Source organism: Bombina bombina, chromosome 3, assembly GCF_027579735.1.
Source record: "Bombina bombina isolate aBomBom1 chromosome 3, aBomBom1.pri, whole genome shotgun sequence".
NCBI classification, from domain to species: Eukaryota; Metazoa; Chordata; class Amphibia; order Anura; family Bombinatoridae; genus Bombina; species Bombina bombina.
In genome coordinates this window covers 303914570-303934190 of record NC_069501.1, presented here as the reverse complement: position 1 = coordinate 303934190, position 19621 = coordinate 303914570, and the positions used below count along the sequence as shown (strand labels likewise).

General features: G+C 37.1%; 1 protein-coding gene across 8 annotated transcripts in view; it reads left to right on the top strand.

The window, feature by feature from the left end:
• The window catches only part of ADGRG2 (adhesion G protein-coupled receptor G2), a 308878-nt gene that overhangs the window by 132300 nt on the left and 156957 nt on the right, over positions 1–19621 (top strand). For 7 of the 8 annotated variants that reach the window (XM_053706390.1, XM_053706386.1, XM_053706387.1 and 4 more), the window contains one exon: positions 10435–10518. The exons of the other annotated variant lie outside the window; for it this stretch is intronic. In XM_053706390.1, coding sequence (XP_053562365.1) covers positions 10435–10518 — 84 coding nt within the window. The remainder of the gene's footprint in view (positions 1–10434; positions 10519–19621) is intronic. 8 annotated transcript variants of the gene reach the window in all.

Sequence of the window (19621 nt, the reverse complement as noted above, 5' to 3'; positions counted from 1 at the left end):
CTACAAGAAGGTTTAGAAAAGGGGTTATCCGCTAGTTCCTTAAAGGGACAGATCTCAGCTCTGTCCATTCTGTTACACAAGCGTCTGTCAGAAGTTCCAGACGTTCAGGCTTTTTGTCAGGCTTTGGCCAGGATTAAACCTGTGTTTAAAGCTGTGGCTCCACCATGGAGTTTAAAACTTGTTCTTAACGTTTTACAGGGTGTTCCGTTTGAACCCCTTCATTCCATTGATATAAAGTTGTTATCTTGGAAAGTTCTATTTTTAATGGCTATTTCCTCGGCTCGAAGAGTCTCTGAGTTATCAGCCTTACATTGTGATTCTCCTTATTTGAAGCCTGGGTTCTTACCTAAGGTAGTCACTAACAGGAATATCAATCAGGAGATTGTTGTTCCATCCTTGTGCCCAAATCCTTCTTCGAGGAAGGAACGTCTTTTGCACAATCTGGATGTAGTTCGTGCCCTTAAATTTTATTTACAGGCAACTAAAGATTTTCGACAAACGTCTTCCCTGTTTGTCGTTTACTCTGGTCAGAGGAGAGGTCAAAAAGCTTCTGCTACCTCTCTCTCTTTTTGGCTTCGTAGCATAATTCGTTTAGCTTATGAGACTGCTGGACAGCAGCCTCCTGAAAGAATTACAGCTCATTCCACTAGAGCTGTGGCTTCCACTTGGGCCTTTAAGAATGAGGCCTCTGTTGAACAGATTTGCAAGGCTGCAACTTGGTCTTCGCTTCATACTTTTTCCAAATTTTACAAATTTGACACTTTTGCTTCCTCGGAGGCTATTTTTGGGAGAAAGGTTCTTCAGGCAGTGGTTCCTTCTGTATAAAGAGCCTGCCTATCCCTCCCGTCATCCGTGTACTTTTGCTTTGGTATTGGTATCCCACAAGTAATGATGACCCGTGGACTGATCACACTTAACAGAAGAAAACATAATTTATGCTTACCTGATAAATTCCTTTCTTCTGTAGTGTGATCAGTCCACGGCCCGCCCTGTTTTTTAAGGCAGGTAAATATTTTTTAAATTATACTCCAGTCACCACTACACCCTTGGCTTCTCCTTTCTCGTTGGTCCTTGGTCGAATGACTGGAGGTGACGTAGAGGGGAGGAGCTATATAGCAACTCTGCTGGGTGAATCCTCTTGCACTTCCTGTAGGGGAGCAGTTAATATCCCACAAGTAATGATGACCCGTGGACTGATCACACTACAGAAGAAAGGAATTTATCAGGTAAGCATAAATTATGTTTTTGATTGACATGCCTGGCTGACATATGTATTTAGTACTTATCCCTGTGATTTGTAATGCGTGCTAATTACATACAAAAATCTTTTACTCTGAAACCCAGTAACTAAGATTAACATTAGACTTATGAGCTGGATCACTAGTGTTTTATGGATGGGTCCTTAGCTAAAGTTGTGGGGTCATTATAGTGCATCTTGGATGTGTTATGGGTGGAGCAAAGCATGTCCTGGGTGGAACTGGGGAAGTGCAATTTATTGCTGCTTTACATACATACGTACTGTGTCCTACAAACTGCAGCAATCTGCCTTTCTGTCTGCAAACCCTGCAAATTGCATTAGCAAAGTTGATCAGCAAATATTAGAGTATGTTCAGAGTTTAAAAGAAAAAGAAGGACTTAATGTAGTTCTGTATGCAAAATTCTAAGTCTTTAGTCAATAAAATAAACATTTAATTGAGTAATATATTATATTTTATTGCAACTAGGTTTTGACTTCACATGCAGAAAGTGAGACACAATTTACATATTCAGTCTTTTGCCCTGTTAACAAAATGTATTTGTAGCAGACTTGGAGGGTGTATTTCAATTGCTGCTTCTAGAGGTTTTTCCTAGCATTCCTTTAGGATCCCTAGAATCTTTCAGTTTTTATAAGATGGTTTAGAAAAGGGGTTGTCTGCTAGCTCCTTAAGAGGCACAATTTCTTCTTAATCTGTTCTCTTTTACTAAAAGTTGGCTAAACGTCAGAATGTTCAGACTTTCGTCCAAGTGTTGGTGAGAATTAGGCCACCTTTCTTTAAGTTTTACAAGGACCTCCTTTTGAACCTATGCACAGCATAGATTTTAAGCTGTTATCCTGGAAAGTTATTTTTCTGCTAACCATCTCCTCAGCTAGATGAGTCTTTGAGCTGTCTGCTTTATCTTGTGTATCTCCTTTTCTATTTTCTCCTAATGATAAGGCCATGCTCTGTACAAAGTATGATTTTCTTCCTAAGGTGGTTTCCTCAGAGAATATCAACCAGGAAATTATTGTCGCCTTGTAGTGTTCAGATCCTTCTAATTCCAAAAAAAGACTTTGTGACAATCTTGAGGTTGTTAGAGCATTAACGTTTTACCTTCAAGCTACTAAAGACTTCAAATGAGGTTCTAGTTTAATTGTTCACTATTCTGGTTCTCGTAAAGGACAGAAAGCTACTGCAGTACCCTTAGCTTCTTGTCTCAAACGGGTAATTCACAAAGTTACTTGCAGGCAGGAAAGGCTTCCCCTAAGGGTATCACAGCTCATTTCACAAGATCAGTTGTTACTTCCTGGGCTTTCAAAAATTATGCATCCTTGGAGCAGATTTGCCAAGCTGCAACATGGTCTTCCCTGCATACATTCTCCAAATGTTACTGTTTTAATGTTTTTGCTCACTTGGAAACAGCTTTTGGCAGAAAAGTCCTTCAAGCTGCAGTGTCCGGCAAATAGGAAGTGTTATTTGTCCCACCCTTTCATTAACATGGACTCTTTGCTGGGTATTAAATCCCACATTATGGATTCCTATAGACTATCATCATCATATGAAAGAAAATGAAATGTATGCTTACCTGTTAAATTATTTTCTTTAGTTATGATGATAGTCCATAGGCCCCTCCTGTTTCAAATGTTTGGCCAACAGTTCTAATTTGCACCTCGGTAGACCCTGCTTTTGTCTTTTCTACCTATCTGTTTTCTTTTCTCTGCTCGACTATATGTTAAACTGAGAAGAGATGGGAGGTGGGAAGGATTAAAGATCTTGTGGGAGTTCTTGGCCTCCTCCTAGTGGAGGGAATTATATCCCATATTTGTATGGATTCCCATGGACTATCATCATCCCGAAAGAAAATCATTTCTATGTAAGGGTTAAATATTATTTCAGCATACTTTGGGGAAAACAAAACAGAATTATAGTTATATCCTTTTGACTTGCTGATAAAACTGCAACCACATCAAGGTAATCCTTATTACACTGTACCTACCTCGTCATCTGAGCATAGACCCCTTTATATTTCTATTTATGCCTGGAATTGACAAAACCTGTCTATGGAACACCTGAAAGGGGAAGTGGCACAGACCAATACCTCTCTGTCCTATACTTTTACAAAATCAAATTATAGGCTTATCATACTTTGGACATAGTAAATAACTAAAATCCTGTTCTTTTTATATTTAAAGGGACATTACAGTGCACAAATGATGCACTAAATCAGTAAAGCATGGCATTTTTGCACTAACTGCTGTGAAATGCCTGATTGGGAGACACAGAGAGCTGTTGATTTCAAGCAGGAAACTACTGGAGAGCCCACTGGGCAGGAACAGTCTTGCAACTCTGACAATTACCAGCTATGTTTAGCTAAAAGCTCCTGAGCATACATTTAACTATGTGTTTAACTCATTTGCAGGGGCTTAACACATAACTCCATAAGGAATATTAAAACAATGACAGGCTCTTAAAGCATTAGTTCTTCAAACCACTGGTTGCGACCCATTACTGGGTCATAACACCATGCTTACTGGGTCATGACTTATGTGTGTGTTGTATAAGAGTGTGTGGTGTGTGTTATATAAAAGTGTGTGTGGTGTGTGTTGTATGAGACTGTATGGTCTGTGTGTGTGGTATATTAGAGTGTGTATGGTGTGTGTTAGTATTGTATGAGTGTGTGAGTGTATGTGAGTATGGTATGAGAGTGGTATGAGTCTGAGAGTATGTGTGTGTTGTATGAGAGCGTGTGTTTGTTGTATGAGAGTGTGTGTGTGTGTTGTATGAGAGTGTGTGTGTGTGTGTTGTATGAGACTGTGTGTGGTGTGTGTGCTGTATGAGAGTGTGTGGTGTGTGTCAGTTTGGTATGAGAGTATGGTGTGTGTGTAGTATGAGAGAGTGTGGTATGAGAGTGTGTGTGGTGTGTGTGTTGTGTGTGTGTGTTTTATGGGAGTGTGTGTGGTGTCTGTTGTATGGGAGTGTGTGTGGTGTCTGTGTTGTATGGGAGTGTGTGCAGTGTCTGTGTTGTATGGGAGTGTGTGCAGTGTCTGTGTTGTATTGGAGTGTGTGTGGTGTCTGTGTTGTGTGTGTCTGTGTTGTATGAGATTGTGTGTGTGGTATGAGAGTGTATGGTGTGTCTGTGTTGTATGAGAGTCTGTGTATGTGTGTTGCATGGGAGTGTGTGTGGTGTCTGTGTTGTATGAGAGTGTGGTGTGTGTGTGTGTGTGGTATGAGACTGTGTGGTGTGTCTGTGTTGTATGAGAGTGTGTGTTTGTGTTGTATGAGAGTGTATGTGTGTTATTACCTGTTACAACACTTTCAAGTTTGACTACAATCAGGAATAAAGTGCATACACATTTTAGTCACTTGGCCAAAAATTGCAACCAGCTTGTTTATTACTTTAGAATTTTTCAGACCAAGCATAAAAATAGGCTTGTGAAGGTATCTGGTATCATGGCACTGGGACTTATGAACAAAAGTTTGAAGAACCCTGTATTAATGAATGTAATGTATGCACTACAATGTCACTTTAAAGTATATTGAACCATTTCATAGGTCCAGCCAGGGCCGTCTTTAACACAGGGCAAAAGGGGCAGCTGCCCAGGGTTCAGTCTTTGTTAAGGGGCCCAAGAGTCCTAAAAAAAAAAATATTTTTTTTTTTTGGTTCATGCCAGACCGCTGATGTCATGTGACATGGGACACACACACAGTCAGTCCTAATACTGTCACAGTCAAAAGTTATCTGTTTATATTTATTTGTGAGAAACTGTCCCAGACCGTGGCGGTGTCATGGGACATGCCAAGCTAGTGCCATGTGCTGTTTTAGATGTGCACTGTGCAGCACTGAATGCTAAGCCCTAACTCGGCATCCAGCCAATCCCACTGCATCAGAAAAGGTCCGGCTGGGGTTACCACTGTTACCAGGTAACTGCTCTGGTGGTGGGGATTGTTTCTGGGTAGGGCTGACTGTAGGTGCATGCAGCGGAAAGCTGGAGGGGCATGCACGTGAGAATTTGAGCATCTGTGCAGCTGCAGACACTGCTCTCTTCAGTCTTGAGACTGTGTGACTCGTCTCCTACTGTATCCATGCAGCCTTGGGCAGACAGCATTCAGTCTGCTGGTCCCCTTAGCCCTGCTCTTTCTGCTGTGGCCCTAAGATCAACTAACTGAAGTTTGTTAGGGGAACAGTGTTTTGTAGAAAGGTGTCAGTGGGAAGAATAAGTGAGTGCACACACGCCCCTCCCCCATGCAGCATTATCTAGTGCAGGGTGAGAGGGAACTTGTTCCTAGCAAAGACTTGACATGTGCTGCTGGATGATCCACTGCTAATAATTTAAAAAAAATACAAAATAAAAAATTGATTTAGTTGTTTTTTGGGATTTTAGGGTGGAGAGCGAAATTGCATGGGGAAGGGGGCCAAGAAAATATTTGCCCAGGGTCCAGTCAATATTAAAGACGGCCCTGGGTCCAGCTGTTTTCTAAACGTAGAGTGAAATATAACAAAGTGATAATTTCAAGATATCAAAATCTTAGAAGTTTCACCAACAAATGCTAAAACAATATTTAAAACATAATTTAAAAAAGAAATGGAAAATATTGTAAAGTTCTCTATTCCAATTTAGTATAATTTTAAGGCCCTTTGATAAAGCCACCATGGCGAAACGCGTCAGTGGCGTCCCTCTCCCTTATTTTAAAAAATCGGCATTTTGCTTTTTTGCTTTCTTGTAACCCACGGTATTAATAGGTATACCTTTCTTACATGTATACGGTATTAACAGGTATCTGCCTCTCTTAGGCACCTTCATGTTTTGAGATCTACTCTTAGCCCAAGTATCCTTTTTACTTATAACCATACGGTATTAAAAGGTAATAATAGGTAACAATCCCTAATGGTATTAACAGGTAAACTAACCTTTTGCCAGTTTTGCTCAGCATAACTCACGGTATTAATAGGTAATTTCTGGCATTAGATATCTATAGATATATTGGTATCCATTTGGTTACTATAACCACGTACCTCTAACAAATACTGAAACAATACTTATGGTATTAAAAGGTAATCTCTCTCATATGGTAATAACAGGTATAATTACTCCCTGTAGGGGCAGAATATTATCACCCTTGGTATTAATAGATACACTGGTATACAGGTATTCCAAGGTATATATTCTCCCTTTAGCCCTAGTATCTTTTTCACTCACAATCTTACGGTATTAAAAGGTAATAATAGGCAACAATCCCTAATGGCATTTATAGATAAACAAACCTTTTGCCAGTTTTACTTAGCATAACTCACGGTATTAATAGGTAATTTCTGGCATTAGGTATTTATAGATATATTCGCATCCATTAGGTTACCACTACTACGTACCGCTTACAGATACTGAAACAATACTTATGGTATTAAAAGGTAATCTATCTTATATGGTAATATCAGGTATATTTACTCCCTGTAGGGGTTGAATATTATCACCCCTGGTATTAATAGGTACACTGATATACAGGTATTTAAAGGTACATATTCTCCCTTTACCAATATTCAGTCAAGGTTGACCAAACCTATGGTATCAATAGGTAACCCTTTGACATCAGGTAATCACAGATATATTTATCTCCATTAGGAGACTATAACCTATGTACCCCGTGTTGATAAGAAAACGATACTTATGGTATTAAAAGGCAATCTCTCTCATATGGTAATAACAGGTATTTTTATTCCCTGTAGGGGCTGAATAGTATCACCCCTGGTATTAATAGGTAAACTGGTATATAGGTATCCAAAGGTATATATTCTCCCTTTACTATTATTCAGTTAAGGCTGACCAACCTATGGTATCAACAGGTAACCCTTTAACATCAGGTACCCCATGTTGATAAGGACACGATACTTACGGTATTAATAAGTAATCTCTTCTATATGGTAACAACTGATATACTTATTCCATGTAGAGGCTAAATATCGTTACCTCTGGTATCAAAAGGTACATATCAACTGGTACTAACTGGTACTAATAGGTATACACTCCTCCTTCATATTTATCCAGTGACGGTCACTGCTTTAATAAAGTATTTTCACTTGGAAGGTATTAGCAGACATATTCTGCCACAGGCATACCATATTCAAACGTAGCTCTACTGATACCCAAGCTAGACTAACGATATTAATAGGTGATTTCTTCTATATAGTACCTACACTCGCTATCTATCCTCTTTGGGAGTTCAGCCACGATACATCCTCCCAGAGTACTAACAATACATGTATATATTCTGATTATATCCCAGTTATTATCAGTACCTACTTGCCCAGGATAACCTGTAGTGTGCACTTTTTGGCACACATATATATACAGATATCGGAGATCCTTTACAAGATACAAATTTGGGTATACCTTCATATATTTAGATTATGACAACCGCTTAACCATTTGGTTACTACGCTTTATTGGTTGTTTGTAATTCACCACAAGTCACAAATAAGCAATTTGTAATTTTAAACCTCACTTGCCCTTTACATATTTTACAATCATTTAATAAAAGTTAAGTTTTATTTTTTCTATTGTGTTTGACCATAATTAAAGTAAACATTATTCAACGTTATGAGTGCTATATTTGTACTTCTTTCTTCAGTTCCTCACTGATTATTTTGTCCAAGTTACTAAATTTTACCATTTTGATGGATTTGCTTCTTCTGAAGCAATCTTAAGTAGAAACGTTCTTCAGGCAGCTGTTTCAGTTTGATTCTTCTGCTTATGATTTAAGTTTTTTTCTTGAAATTTATGTGAAATTTATGAGAGAGACTTATTTTTTTGTGCATTTAATTTTTTTCAGTGGAAATAGCTGTTTTTATTTTATCCCTCCCTTTCTAGTGACTCTTCTGTGGTCTCCCACATCTTGGGTATTTCTATCCCATACGTCACTAGCTCATGGACTCTTGCCAATTACATGAAAGAAAACCTAATTTATGTAAGAACTTACCTGATAAATTAATTTCTTTCATATTGGCAAGAGTCCATGAGACCCAACCCTTTTTCTGGTGGTTATGATTTTTGTATAAAAAGCACAATTATATTTCCAATTCCTCTTTTTGTATGCTTTTTTACTCCTTTTTCTATCACCCCACTACTTGGCTATTCGTTAAACTGATTTGTGGGTGTGGTGAGGGGTGTATTTATAGGCATTTTGAGGTTTGGGAAACTTGGCCCCTCCTGGTAGGAATGTATATCCCATACGTCACTAGCTCATGGACTCTTGCCAATATGAAAGAAATGAATTTATCAGGTAAGTTCTTACATAAATTATGTTTTATCATATGTCGAGCAGATATGATTTGCTATAGCGGGTCATGTCTGCTCGACATCGCTAAATGCAGACATCATTAGACCGCTGCTTCTTAACTTTCGTTTCAGGTGAGCCTAAAATGATGGGGCTCTGAAGCAGCATTTGCTGCTTCATAAATGGAGCCCATTATCTCACTTAATGCATTTAGCAAGCTTCTAATAGGCTGCTCCTTCAACAAAGGATACAAAGAGAATGAAGCAAATTAGATAATAGATGTAAACATGAAAGTTGTTTAAAATTGTATTCTCTATCTGAATCATGAAAGAAAAAAATAGTTTCATGTCCCTTTAAGTTTTGGCAGTACAACCAATAATGCACTGCATGGCCTGCCCTAGACGCTTACTAAAGCAGGCTCCTGCGGTGAATCTGAAGCATGAAACGCTTGTAATTAATAAATGAGAACCAGACCGGATGCTTAATGTGGCTTAAAAACAGTTTTTCAAGCTATTAAAACCTCAGCACCCTTATTAGATTACTGCAACTGCAATTTTAATAATGCAGTGTGCATGTTTAATGTGTTAATATTTAAAGTGACAGTGTACTTGGATTTTGTTATCTCCTTTAATGTGTTCCCAAGCATTAATCTTACATTGATTTTGAAATTTGAAATAGCTGTTTTTACCTGTTGTATCCCCACTTGTAAATATGTAATCTGCATGGGTTATAAAAAAAGCTATGTAAACAAGAGAGGTACTAAAATAATAATTGATTATTGTAAGCATAGGTCTTACTTTATTGTATAGAGTGATAAGTAGAAATTTTGTGTAAACACAGAGAAAAAATCTAATGAGGTGTGTACTCTCCCTGTCTGCTCAGTCTATTTAATTGGGTTGTGGTTTCAGTTAGTAGAGACAAGCTACATCATATACAAAAATATACCTAAAGGTTCAATTTCCAATATATTTTAAACTCTGCAGCTGGTATTGTAAAGAAATAAAGGAAAATAACAATTTTACAATAAACCATCCCTTTAAAGTTCACTGTCTCTTTAAGCTGTTAGGTATAAATGTCCACCAGTTAATCTGTGGAAGTTGTTTTTATCAGCCAGGGATCAATCTGTTACACAGACCAATTGTACATAAACACTCTCTTTGTTTTAGTAATTTAAGCAACACTAACATGTGCTCTTTTATATGCATGATAGAATTTTTGTTTGGGGTTTACTGTCTCTTTAAATAAACTTTCGTTATCTACTAATTTGATTTCTTTTAAAAGTACAATGTACTATAAAATCGTTTCCCCTTTATGTGTTTTCAATGACTTGTTATATTAGTTGCAGAGTATAAAATGTATAGCTTTATTTTTGTATATACAATAGCGGTTTTTGGCTCTTTGAAACCATAACCGATTAAAATGGTCTGAGCTTGCAGTGCAAGCAGATGTTATTGTGTTATTACTTTATAGAAACATAAAGGCTTCCTTATTTTATCTCTGTCTCAGATAACAGTCCAAATGGCCATTTTAGTACCAATCTCTCACACCCACACTGGGAGTATTATTTAGTCTGCTGGATATTGTTTACATATTTTATTCTGTACCCAATACTACAGTATTGAAATTTACAGTATACGTGGCAGTTTCAACAGGCAAAAACAGCTAGTGTTTAATAAAGGTAAACACACTATATACAATTTAATACACTCCAGCGGGTAAAATGGATTATTAGGAACAATTTTACAGTACATTGTTCTTTTAACTCTGTGGTTGCTGCTGCCTGTTTTAGCAGGAAATATATATATATATATATATATATATATATACATACATATATATATATATATATATATATATATATATATATATATATATATATATAAAGCCAGATCTCTAATACTGTTCTGTCATTTGTTCACCCATTAAGGAGCACTGGATGTGTTTGCTGTTGTTCCTCCCATTAGCCAGTTGTCTGACAAAGAGACCACAAAACTCCCTAACTCAACAAGCGGTAATACATTTTTTAATTATTTATTTTAAAGTATTGGCTTTTTAGACCAATCTGTCATAGAATTAGATTAAAGGGACAGTAAAGTAAAAATAAATGTTTATTATTCAGATAGAGCAGGGAATTTTATTTAAACAGTTTTCCAATTTACTTCTGTTATAAGGTTTGCTTTGTTCTCTTGGTATCCTTTGTTGAATAGTCAACCTAAGTAGGTTGATAGGAGCTTAGGAACGGGCATGTGTCTTTAGCAGTATATGGCAAAAATATATGGAACAACATATACCGGTAATTTTATATATAAAATTGTTATAAACATTATCGCAATCACTTCTGCTAGATCGCTAAAGTCATGTGCACGCTCCTGAACTCATCTAGGATTACTCTTTAACAAAGTATATTAAGAGAACTAAGCTAAACCGATAATAGAAGTACATTTTTTTTTTGTTGAAGAAATTGTTTTATTGAGGTTTTTGTACATCGACACAATAAGGATACAAGGTATTGCCAGGCTGAAACCGTATAGCAATTAGACAATGAAACAATGCCTTACTTCAACAATAGTAATAACCTGCAAGCTATTTATATAAATTGAAATATATTTAGAAAAGCAAACAACCAGGTGTCAATAGTAAGATGAATCATATATAAATGAAACCTCATTTTCTACATGATATTATATAGCATGTAATAGTATATGAAAAGTTGGGGGAAATCAGCAGGCAAGAGCTGCTTTAAATTGAGGGGGAGGGGGCATTCTAAATGTTGACATAGGCAATTAGGGAGCTAATATTGAGCCTTCATTTAAATGGGCATAATAATGTAAGCAAGTACATATAAATATAGTGGGTAGGATATTAGTATAAGGATAATATGAGATACAATTTGTGAAAATTAAGGAGGCCACTGTTGGATCATTTGTTTAACATAAAGAATATGGGCCATAATGGTGTGTACTATGTCAAGTAAATAAAGGTATAACAACATAATATGAGGGAGCTCTCAACATATTTGGGCATCCAGGAGGGAGGTCAGATATGATAAGATAAAGAAACTCCCAACATATTTAGGGATCTAGAGGAGGTTTGTAAGTTAGCTCACTTATATGTCTAATGAGGACTATTAGAAATAGTAGGAGCTGTTTTATTACACTGTCTTAAAATGCTGTTTTATTACACTGTCTTAAAATGCTTTAAATACATATCTATGTCTCTGGTTACTCCCTATGAAATTCTTTGTTCCAGTGAACACACAAAATTTATATTTTAAAAGGACATGCAGCTGTAATAAAAATGTTCTATTTGGTTAGAGCTTTTTCTTATTGAATTATAGTTTGCCTATACCCATGTGTTTAAACCCAGAAACACTGCAGATCCTGAGCTGAACATTGCCTGTGATTGGTAGTTTCGCACATATGTCTCCCCTGATTGGCTCAGCAACTGTGTTTTTCTGCAGACCAGTAATGTGTTGCCATTCCGGAGTTTACTTTAACATTTTATTTTGTTTGTCATTTCTTTATTTTCAATATTAAAGGGACAGTATACTGAAAAATAGTTTTTCCCTTAATGTGTTTACAATTGCATTTTTTACCAACTGCAGAGTAAAAAATGTATGAAAATTAGCTTTTTAAGGTTTATTTCTGTATATTAAAGCTCTGATTTTGTGTTTTGAAGCCACAGCCTATTAAAATGGGTTGAGCTTGTAGGTATAATCAGATCTCATTACTGTATCACATTGTGCACATATACCTGCTTCTTTATCTTATATCTGTCCTTAAACAATCACCAGTACTTTGAGAGAACAATGGAAAATCAACATTTTATTACCTTATCTCTGCTTTATCACACTGGGAGTGTAATTTCTTCTGCTGGCTGTGTTTACAAAGCTTATCTATAGCTGTTACGCGCGGCCACAAACTTTCAGAATAGGTGGGGATACCACATGCTAAATTAACAATTTCAAATGCCAATATAAGGGTAAAGGAGCTACTTGTAAACAATTTAATACACTCCAGCAGGTAAAGTGGATCATTGGGAACAAATTAAAGGGGAGCAAATTTTTTAGTAAACTGTCCCTTTAAAGTAGAGAAAACAAGAGTAACCTTTGCAAATCAAGAAAATACAAAAACATTGAAATTGAGAATGTGACACACAGGTCATAAAGTACTGATACAAACTTATATATGGTGAATATGTGCGTCTAACGTAGCACTTTTTTCAACTTTAATGTTTACAAGGATTAAACACATAGTTAAAGGCAAACAATAGTGTAATCATTTTTTCATATTTTATGCCTTTAATTACATGTGTAAACCAGCACAATATTTATATTTTAATGGGATTAATAAAGTAGGTTTTGACTTACTGATATAATATGATTTTTTAGACCAACATTTATGTCATTGCAGGGCTGCTGAACTTTTTGTGCCCAGTTTTGCATTAATCTTCTAAAACAATTCTTACATGTCCATGGTACCTTTTTTAAAATGATAGGAATATTAAACAAAGATATATAAATAAACATAAACATTATATAAATCCATATATATATATATATATATATATATATCATCAGTTAAAGATTATTTGCAGATTATATATATATATATATATATATATATATATATATATATATATATATATATATATATATATATATATATATATATATATATATATATGTATATATATGGTAATAAAAATATAAACTAAGTGCTATAAGCACAACCAGAGAACCCAAACAGTGTGCTGTAACTTCGTCATCCATAATTTAGTGTCTCAAGTGGAACAGACCATCAGTCATCCATAATTTAGTGTCTCAAGTGGAACAGACCATCAGTGTGTTCAATTGCAAGTTTGTGCAAATGTCTATAATTATTTTACAATTACTTCATATCTCAGGTGAGTCCTAGTTCACTTTTGAGTTCCTATCAACTGCGTGGCCATCATAATCTTATGTATTTTAACAAGCACTTTTGGAGTATTTAAGATGAAAGGTGTATTAGCCTTTTTGTACTATAGACTTCACAGAATTATGTATAGCACAATAGAAGCCTGTTGTGTGTGTATATGTACCTGCCTATCTAAAACTGTCCATCTGTCTATCTATCTATCTATCTATCTATCTATCTATCTATCTATCTATCTATCTATCTATATGGAGAGGTTTTAAAAGAGAAGAAATGTAAAATAATTTAAAACATATCTACTATTCAAGATCTGTATTTATAATCAATCTCTGTTTAGAGACACTAACTATTCAAATATTTTTTAATGCAAAATATCTCCAGCTTCTCCATTATTGATTCACTAAAATATACTATTTTTGTGAAGCTTGGCCAGTATTCCTTTAAGCCACTTGGATATGAAATTGAATAATATTACACTGAGGGTTGTCCCTTCTGTTTTATTCTGTTTTTTTTTAAATGCATGCTTGTTCTAATTCCAATGTGAATTAGTATTTGTGAACTACAGTCTAGTCCTATTGTGTTCACCGTATGTATGAGAATATTCAGGGAGTGGCAACATATTTTTATTGCATGCAGTATTAAAGGGTGTAAACATTGCAAAAACTCCTTTATTTCCCCTAAAATGTTTACATTGTTATGAAAGATCTCCTGTGATGGCACTGAACGCCAGTTAACTACTTGCTTTCTATAGGGAAAAATACAAAAATATAATCCATGGTACTAAATAATATAAGCTTATTTGGGAAATTGACATCACTAGAACATATATCCAGGGTTACTCTGTTATCTTCTTGTCTGTCTAACCACCTTGTTCAGTACCCAGCCTCACACTCACTCTGGTACCACTCACCACCTTGTTCAGTGCCCAGCCTCACACTCACTCTGGTACCACTCAAGACCTTGTTTAGTACCCAGCCTCACACTCACTCTGGTACCACTCACCACCTTGTTCAGTGCCCAGCCCCACACTCACTCTGGTCCCTGTTCTCTATTTGTTCAGTTCCCAGGCTCAAACTTACTCTAGTCCATGTTGTCTATTTGTTCAGTTCCCAGGTTCATGCTCACTCTGGTCCATGTTGTCTATTTGTTCAGTGCCCAGGCTCACACTCACTCCGGTACCCCTCACCACCTTGTTCAGTACCCAACCTCACACTCACTCTGGTTCCAATCACCACCTTGTTCAGTGCCAAGCTGCACACTCACTCTGGTACCACCCATTACCTTGTTCAGTACCCAGTCTCACACTCACTCTAGTACCACTTTCTACCTTGATCAGTTTCTAGCTGCACACTCACTCTGGTACCACTCACCACTTTGGTCCCTGTTGTCTATTTGTTCAGTTCCCAGGCTCATAAGCACTCTGATCCTGTCTTTACCTTGTTCAGTCACAGTGCCCAGCTTAACACTGACTTTGGTCACTGTTACTATGTCAATTCACTTGTCATTCTCCACCTATAGCAGTGGTACATCCATTGGAAGTGACCAGGACACCTCGGTCATGTTTACATATAGCTTTTGCAGATTCTTTCCAAAGACAGATGCTTTTTTCAGTTGTTGACTCCTTTTCACAATGGTTAGAAGTTGTTGAAGTTACATATACTACATCAGATACTGTCATAAAAGTCTTAAGGAGTCTGTTTGCTACACATGGGCTGCCTTATACAATTGATTCAGATAATGGTACACAATTTACCTCATCACAATTCAAAATCTTTATGACAAGTAATCTGATTTGTCATATCATGATTGCACCTTGCCATCCATCATCAAATGTTTATGCTGAGCGTATGGTTCAGATTACCAAAGACTCATTAAAAAGAATTATTTGAGAAGATTGGACTTGCAAATTTCCTTCTGCAACATCATGTGGCAGGCACCATGCTCCAGTATAGGTTGTAGTCCAGCAGAGTTACTTATGAACCGCCATCTTAAAACTTGTCTGGGTCATCTGAGTTACAGGAGGAAAAAGAACCAAAATTCCATTAGAATTCTATGGTTGCTAATTTGAGTGTATTTGAACCTGACAGTACTGTTTATATAAGGAGTTATTCTACTGGACCTAAATGGATAACTGCACAATTTATTTTGGCCACTGGACCAGTGTCATACAAAGTACAGATTGTTGTTGGTAGGTTATTACGAAGACACATTAATCAGATCCGTGAGCAGTCTGAAACAATTGTGCATGCTACTGTTTCTGTTGCCACTGGGTTTTCTATGAAACCAGATGGCATTAAAACACTGGGTAATACAAAGGACAGTTTTCCTACAATTTCTGTTACAGAGCCATCATTTTACAATTCATCTAATGGAGCAAATGTAGAAATAACAAGCAGAAATGATGGTGCAAATGAACCAACTCCAAATTTAGATTTTGAGATTCCAAGAAGAAATATTCACTGTCCTAGTTAATCTCAAAGACTTTGAGGTCTAGGGAATGGAGTGTTATGTATTAGTGTAGTAAATAATGCAGTCGATCAATAGATACCATTGCGAAACTGTGTTTGTTACAAGTTCCATATTGTCATGTAATACCTACTTTTTATTATTAAAGGGACAGTCTAGTCAAAATTAAACTTTCATGATTCAGATAGGGCATGTAATTTTAAACAACTTTCAAATGTACTTTTATTATCAAATTTGCTTTGTTCTCTTGGTATTCTTTATTGAAAGCTAAACTTAGGTAGGCTCATATGCAAATTTCTAAGCCCTTGAAGACCGCCTCTTATCTGAATGCATTTGAAAGTTTTTCACAGCTATAGGGCATTAGTTCATGTGTGCCATATAGATAACATTGTGCTCATGCCTGTGGAGTTCCTTATGAGAGGGCATTGATTTGCTTAAATGCACGTCTGTCAAAAGAACTGAAATAAGGGGGCTGTCTGCAGAGGCTTAGATACTAGGTAATCACAGAGGTATATTAATATAACAGTGTTGGTTATACAAAACTGGGGAATGGGTAATAAAGGGATTATCTGTCTTTTTAAACAGCAAAAATTCTGGAGTAGACTGTCCTTTTAAGTTCCTGTTGTTGTGAGTTACTAAAAAGTACATAAAGAAGTCTTGTTCCTGTTCATGAGAGTCTGTGAGTTATACATACAGGTATATATAACACGTTAATACTCACTCTCAATCTATACCCTGTTGCCTTTTTGATCAGTGTCCAGGCTTATACTCGCGTTAGTCCTTGTTGGCTTTTTGTTCAGTGCCCAGCTGCACACTATCTCTGGTCCCTGTCACCACCTGTACAGTCCCCAGGCTCACACTCACTCTAGTTACTGTTACCTTTTTTTCATTGCCCAGTCTCACACTCACTCTGGTCCCTGTTGCCACCTTGTTCTGTGCCCAGCTGCACACTAACACTGGTCCCTGTCACTGCCTTATTCATACGATCGGGTTGATTGACACCCCCAAATAGCGGCCTATTGGCCGTGAATCTGCAGGGGGCAGCATTGCACATGCAGTTTACAAGAGCTGCTGGTGCAATGCTGAATGCAGAGAGCGTATTGCTCTCCACATTCAGCGATGTCTGTCGGACATAATCCGCTGATCGGATCATGTCGGACAGACACATAATAAATAGGCCCCAAAGGGTATAGTGGTGCCTGAGGTTTAGAAAATGACAACAAGCTGTCTTAAAATAAGAGTGGTTCATGGACTCTCCATGCCAGAAAAGAAAAGGATTTATCAGGTAAGTATAAATTATGTTTCTCTTGTTAAGTGTATCCAGTCCACGGATCATCCATTACTTATGGAATATATTCTCCTTCCCAACAGGAAGTTGCAAGAGTCCACCCACAGCAAAGCTGCTATATAGCTCCTCCCCTAACTGCCATATTCAGTCATTCTCTTGCAAGCCTCAACATAGATAGGAGGTCGTGAGAGTCTGTGGTGTTTTATACTTAGTTTATTCTTCAATCAAAAGTTTGTTATTTTTAAATGGCACCGGAGTGTGCTGTTTATCTCAGGCAGTATTTGGAAGAAGAATCTGCCTGCGTTTTTCTATGATCTTAGCAGACGTAACTAAGATCCATTTGCTGTTCTCACACATTCTGAGGAGTGAGGTACTTCAGAGGGGGAATGGCGTGCAGGTTTTCCTGCAGATAAGGTATGTGCAGTAAAATATTTTTCTAGGAATGGAATTGACTAAGAAAATACTGCTGATACCGAAGTAATGTAAGTAAAGCCTTAAATGCAGCGATAGCGACTGGTATCAGGTTTATTAATAGAGATATATACTCTTATAAAAATGTGTTTTAAAACGTTTGCTGGCATGTTTAATCGTTTTTTAACGTACATTGGTGATAACACCGTAATGTTGGTATAGCCTTAAATGCAGTAAAAGCGACTGGTATCAGGCTTATTAATAGAGATACATACTCTTGTAAAAGTGTGTTTTAAAACGTTTGCTGGCATGTTTAATCGTTTTTTAACATATGTTTGGTGATAAAACTTATTGGGGCCTAAGTTTTTTCCACATGGCTGGCTTAAATTTTGCATAGAAACAGTTAACTGAAGCTTCCCACTGTTGTAATATGAGTGGGAGGGGCCTAATTTAGCGCTTTTTTGCGCAGTTAAAATTACAAAATGAATCATCCAGATTCCCTCAGCAGTCCCATGAATACTACAGGACATTTCTAAAGGGCTAAAAAGACTTCCAAAATTGTTTATAGGGAAGGTAATCCACAGCTCTGCTGTGGCAGTTTTGTTGTGTCTGTTTTTAAAAACGTCTATGTCGTTTTTTTTTTTTTTATCTGTTTTTTTGCATTAAGGGGTTAATCATCCATTTGCAAGTGGGTGCAATGCTCTGTTACCTTATTACATGTACTGTAAAAAAATTCGTTTGTTTTACTGCCTTTTTTCACTGTTTTTCAAATTTTGACAAAATTTGTTTCTCTTAAAGGCACAGTAACGTTTTATATATTTGCTTGTTAACTTGATTTTAAGTGTTTTCCAAGCTTACTAGTCTCATTATTAGTCTGTTCTAACATGTCTGACATAGAGGAAGCTCTGTGTTCATTATGTTTTAAAGCCATGGTGGAACCCCATCTTAGAATGTGTACCAGATGTACTGATTTAATGTTAAACAATAAAGATCATTTTTTGTCTTTAAAAACATTATCACCAGAGGATTCTGTCGTGGGGGTAGTTATGCCGACTAACTCTCCCCACGTGTCAGACCTTTTGACTCCCGCTTTAGGGACTCGCGCTCAAATGGCGCCAAGTACATCAAGGGCACCCATAGCGTTTATTTTACCAGGGGATTCTGTCGAGGGGAAAGTTATGCAGACTAACTCTCCCCACGTGTCAGACCCTTCGACTCCCGCTTCAGGGACTCCTGCTCAAATGGCGCCAAGTACATCAAGGGCGCCCATAGCGTTTATTTTACAAGACAAGGCAAAGGTGGTGAATAATACTCTGGCAGCAGTATTAGTCAGACTACCTGAAATTAAAGGAAAGCAGATAGCTCTGGGGGTAGATACAGAGCATACAGACGCTTTAAGAACCATGTATGATACTACCTCACAATATGCTTAGTCTGTGGGTGATTTTTTTGACTCTGGGAAGATGATTTAACCTGATTCTGATATTTCTACATTTAAAATTTATGCTTGAGAACCTCCACTTGTTGCTCAGGGAGGCTTTGGCTGCTCTGAATGAATGTGTACAATCGCAGGGCCAGAGAAATTGTGTAGACTGGATAAATAATATGCAGTGCCGGTGTGTACTGATGTTTTTCCAATACCTAAAGAGGTTTACTAAAAAATTTTTAATAAGGAATGGGATAGACCAGGTGTGCCGTTCTCTTCCCCTCCTATTTTTTAGAAGAATGTTTTCTAATAGTTACCGCCACACGGGACTTCTGGCAGACAGTTCCTAAGGTGGAGAGAAGAGTTTCTACTCTAGCTAAGCGTACCACTACCTCTGGCGAGGACAGTTGTGCTTTTTAGATCCAATGGATAAAAAATGTTTATTCAACAGGGTTTTATCCTGCAGCCCCTTGCATACATTGCTTCTGTCACTGCTGCTGCGGCGTTCTGGGTTGAGTCTCTTGATGAGGCTTTACAGTTAGCGACTCCATTGGATGAATATATTTGACAAGCTTATGCTAGCCAATTCCTTTGTTTTCTGATGCCTTTG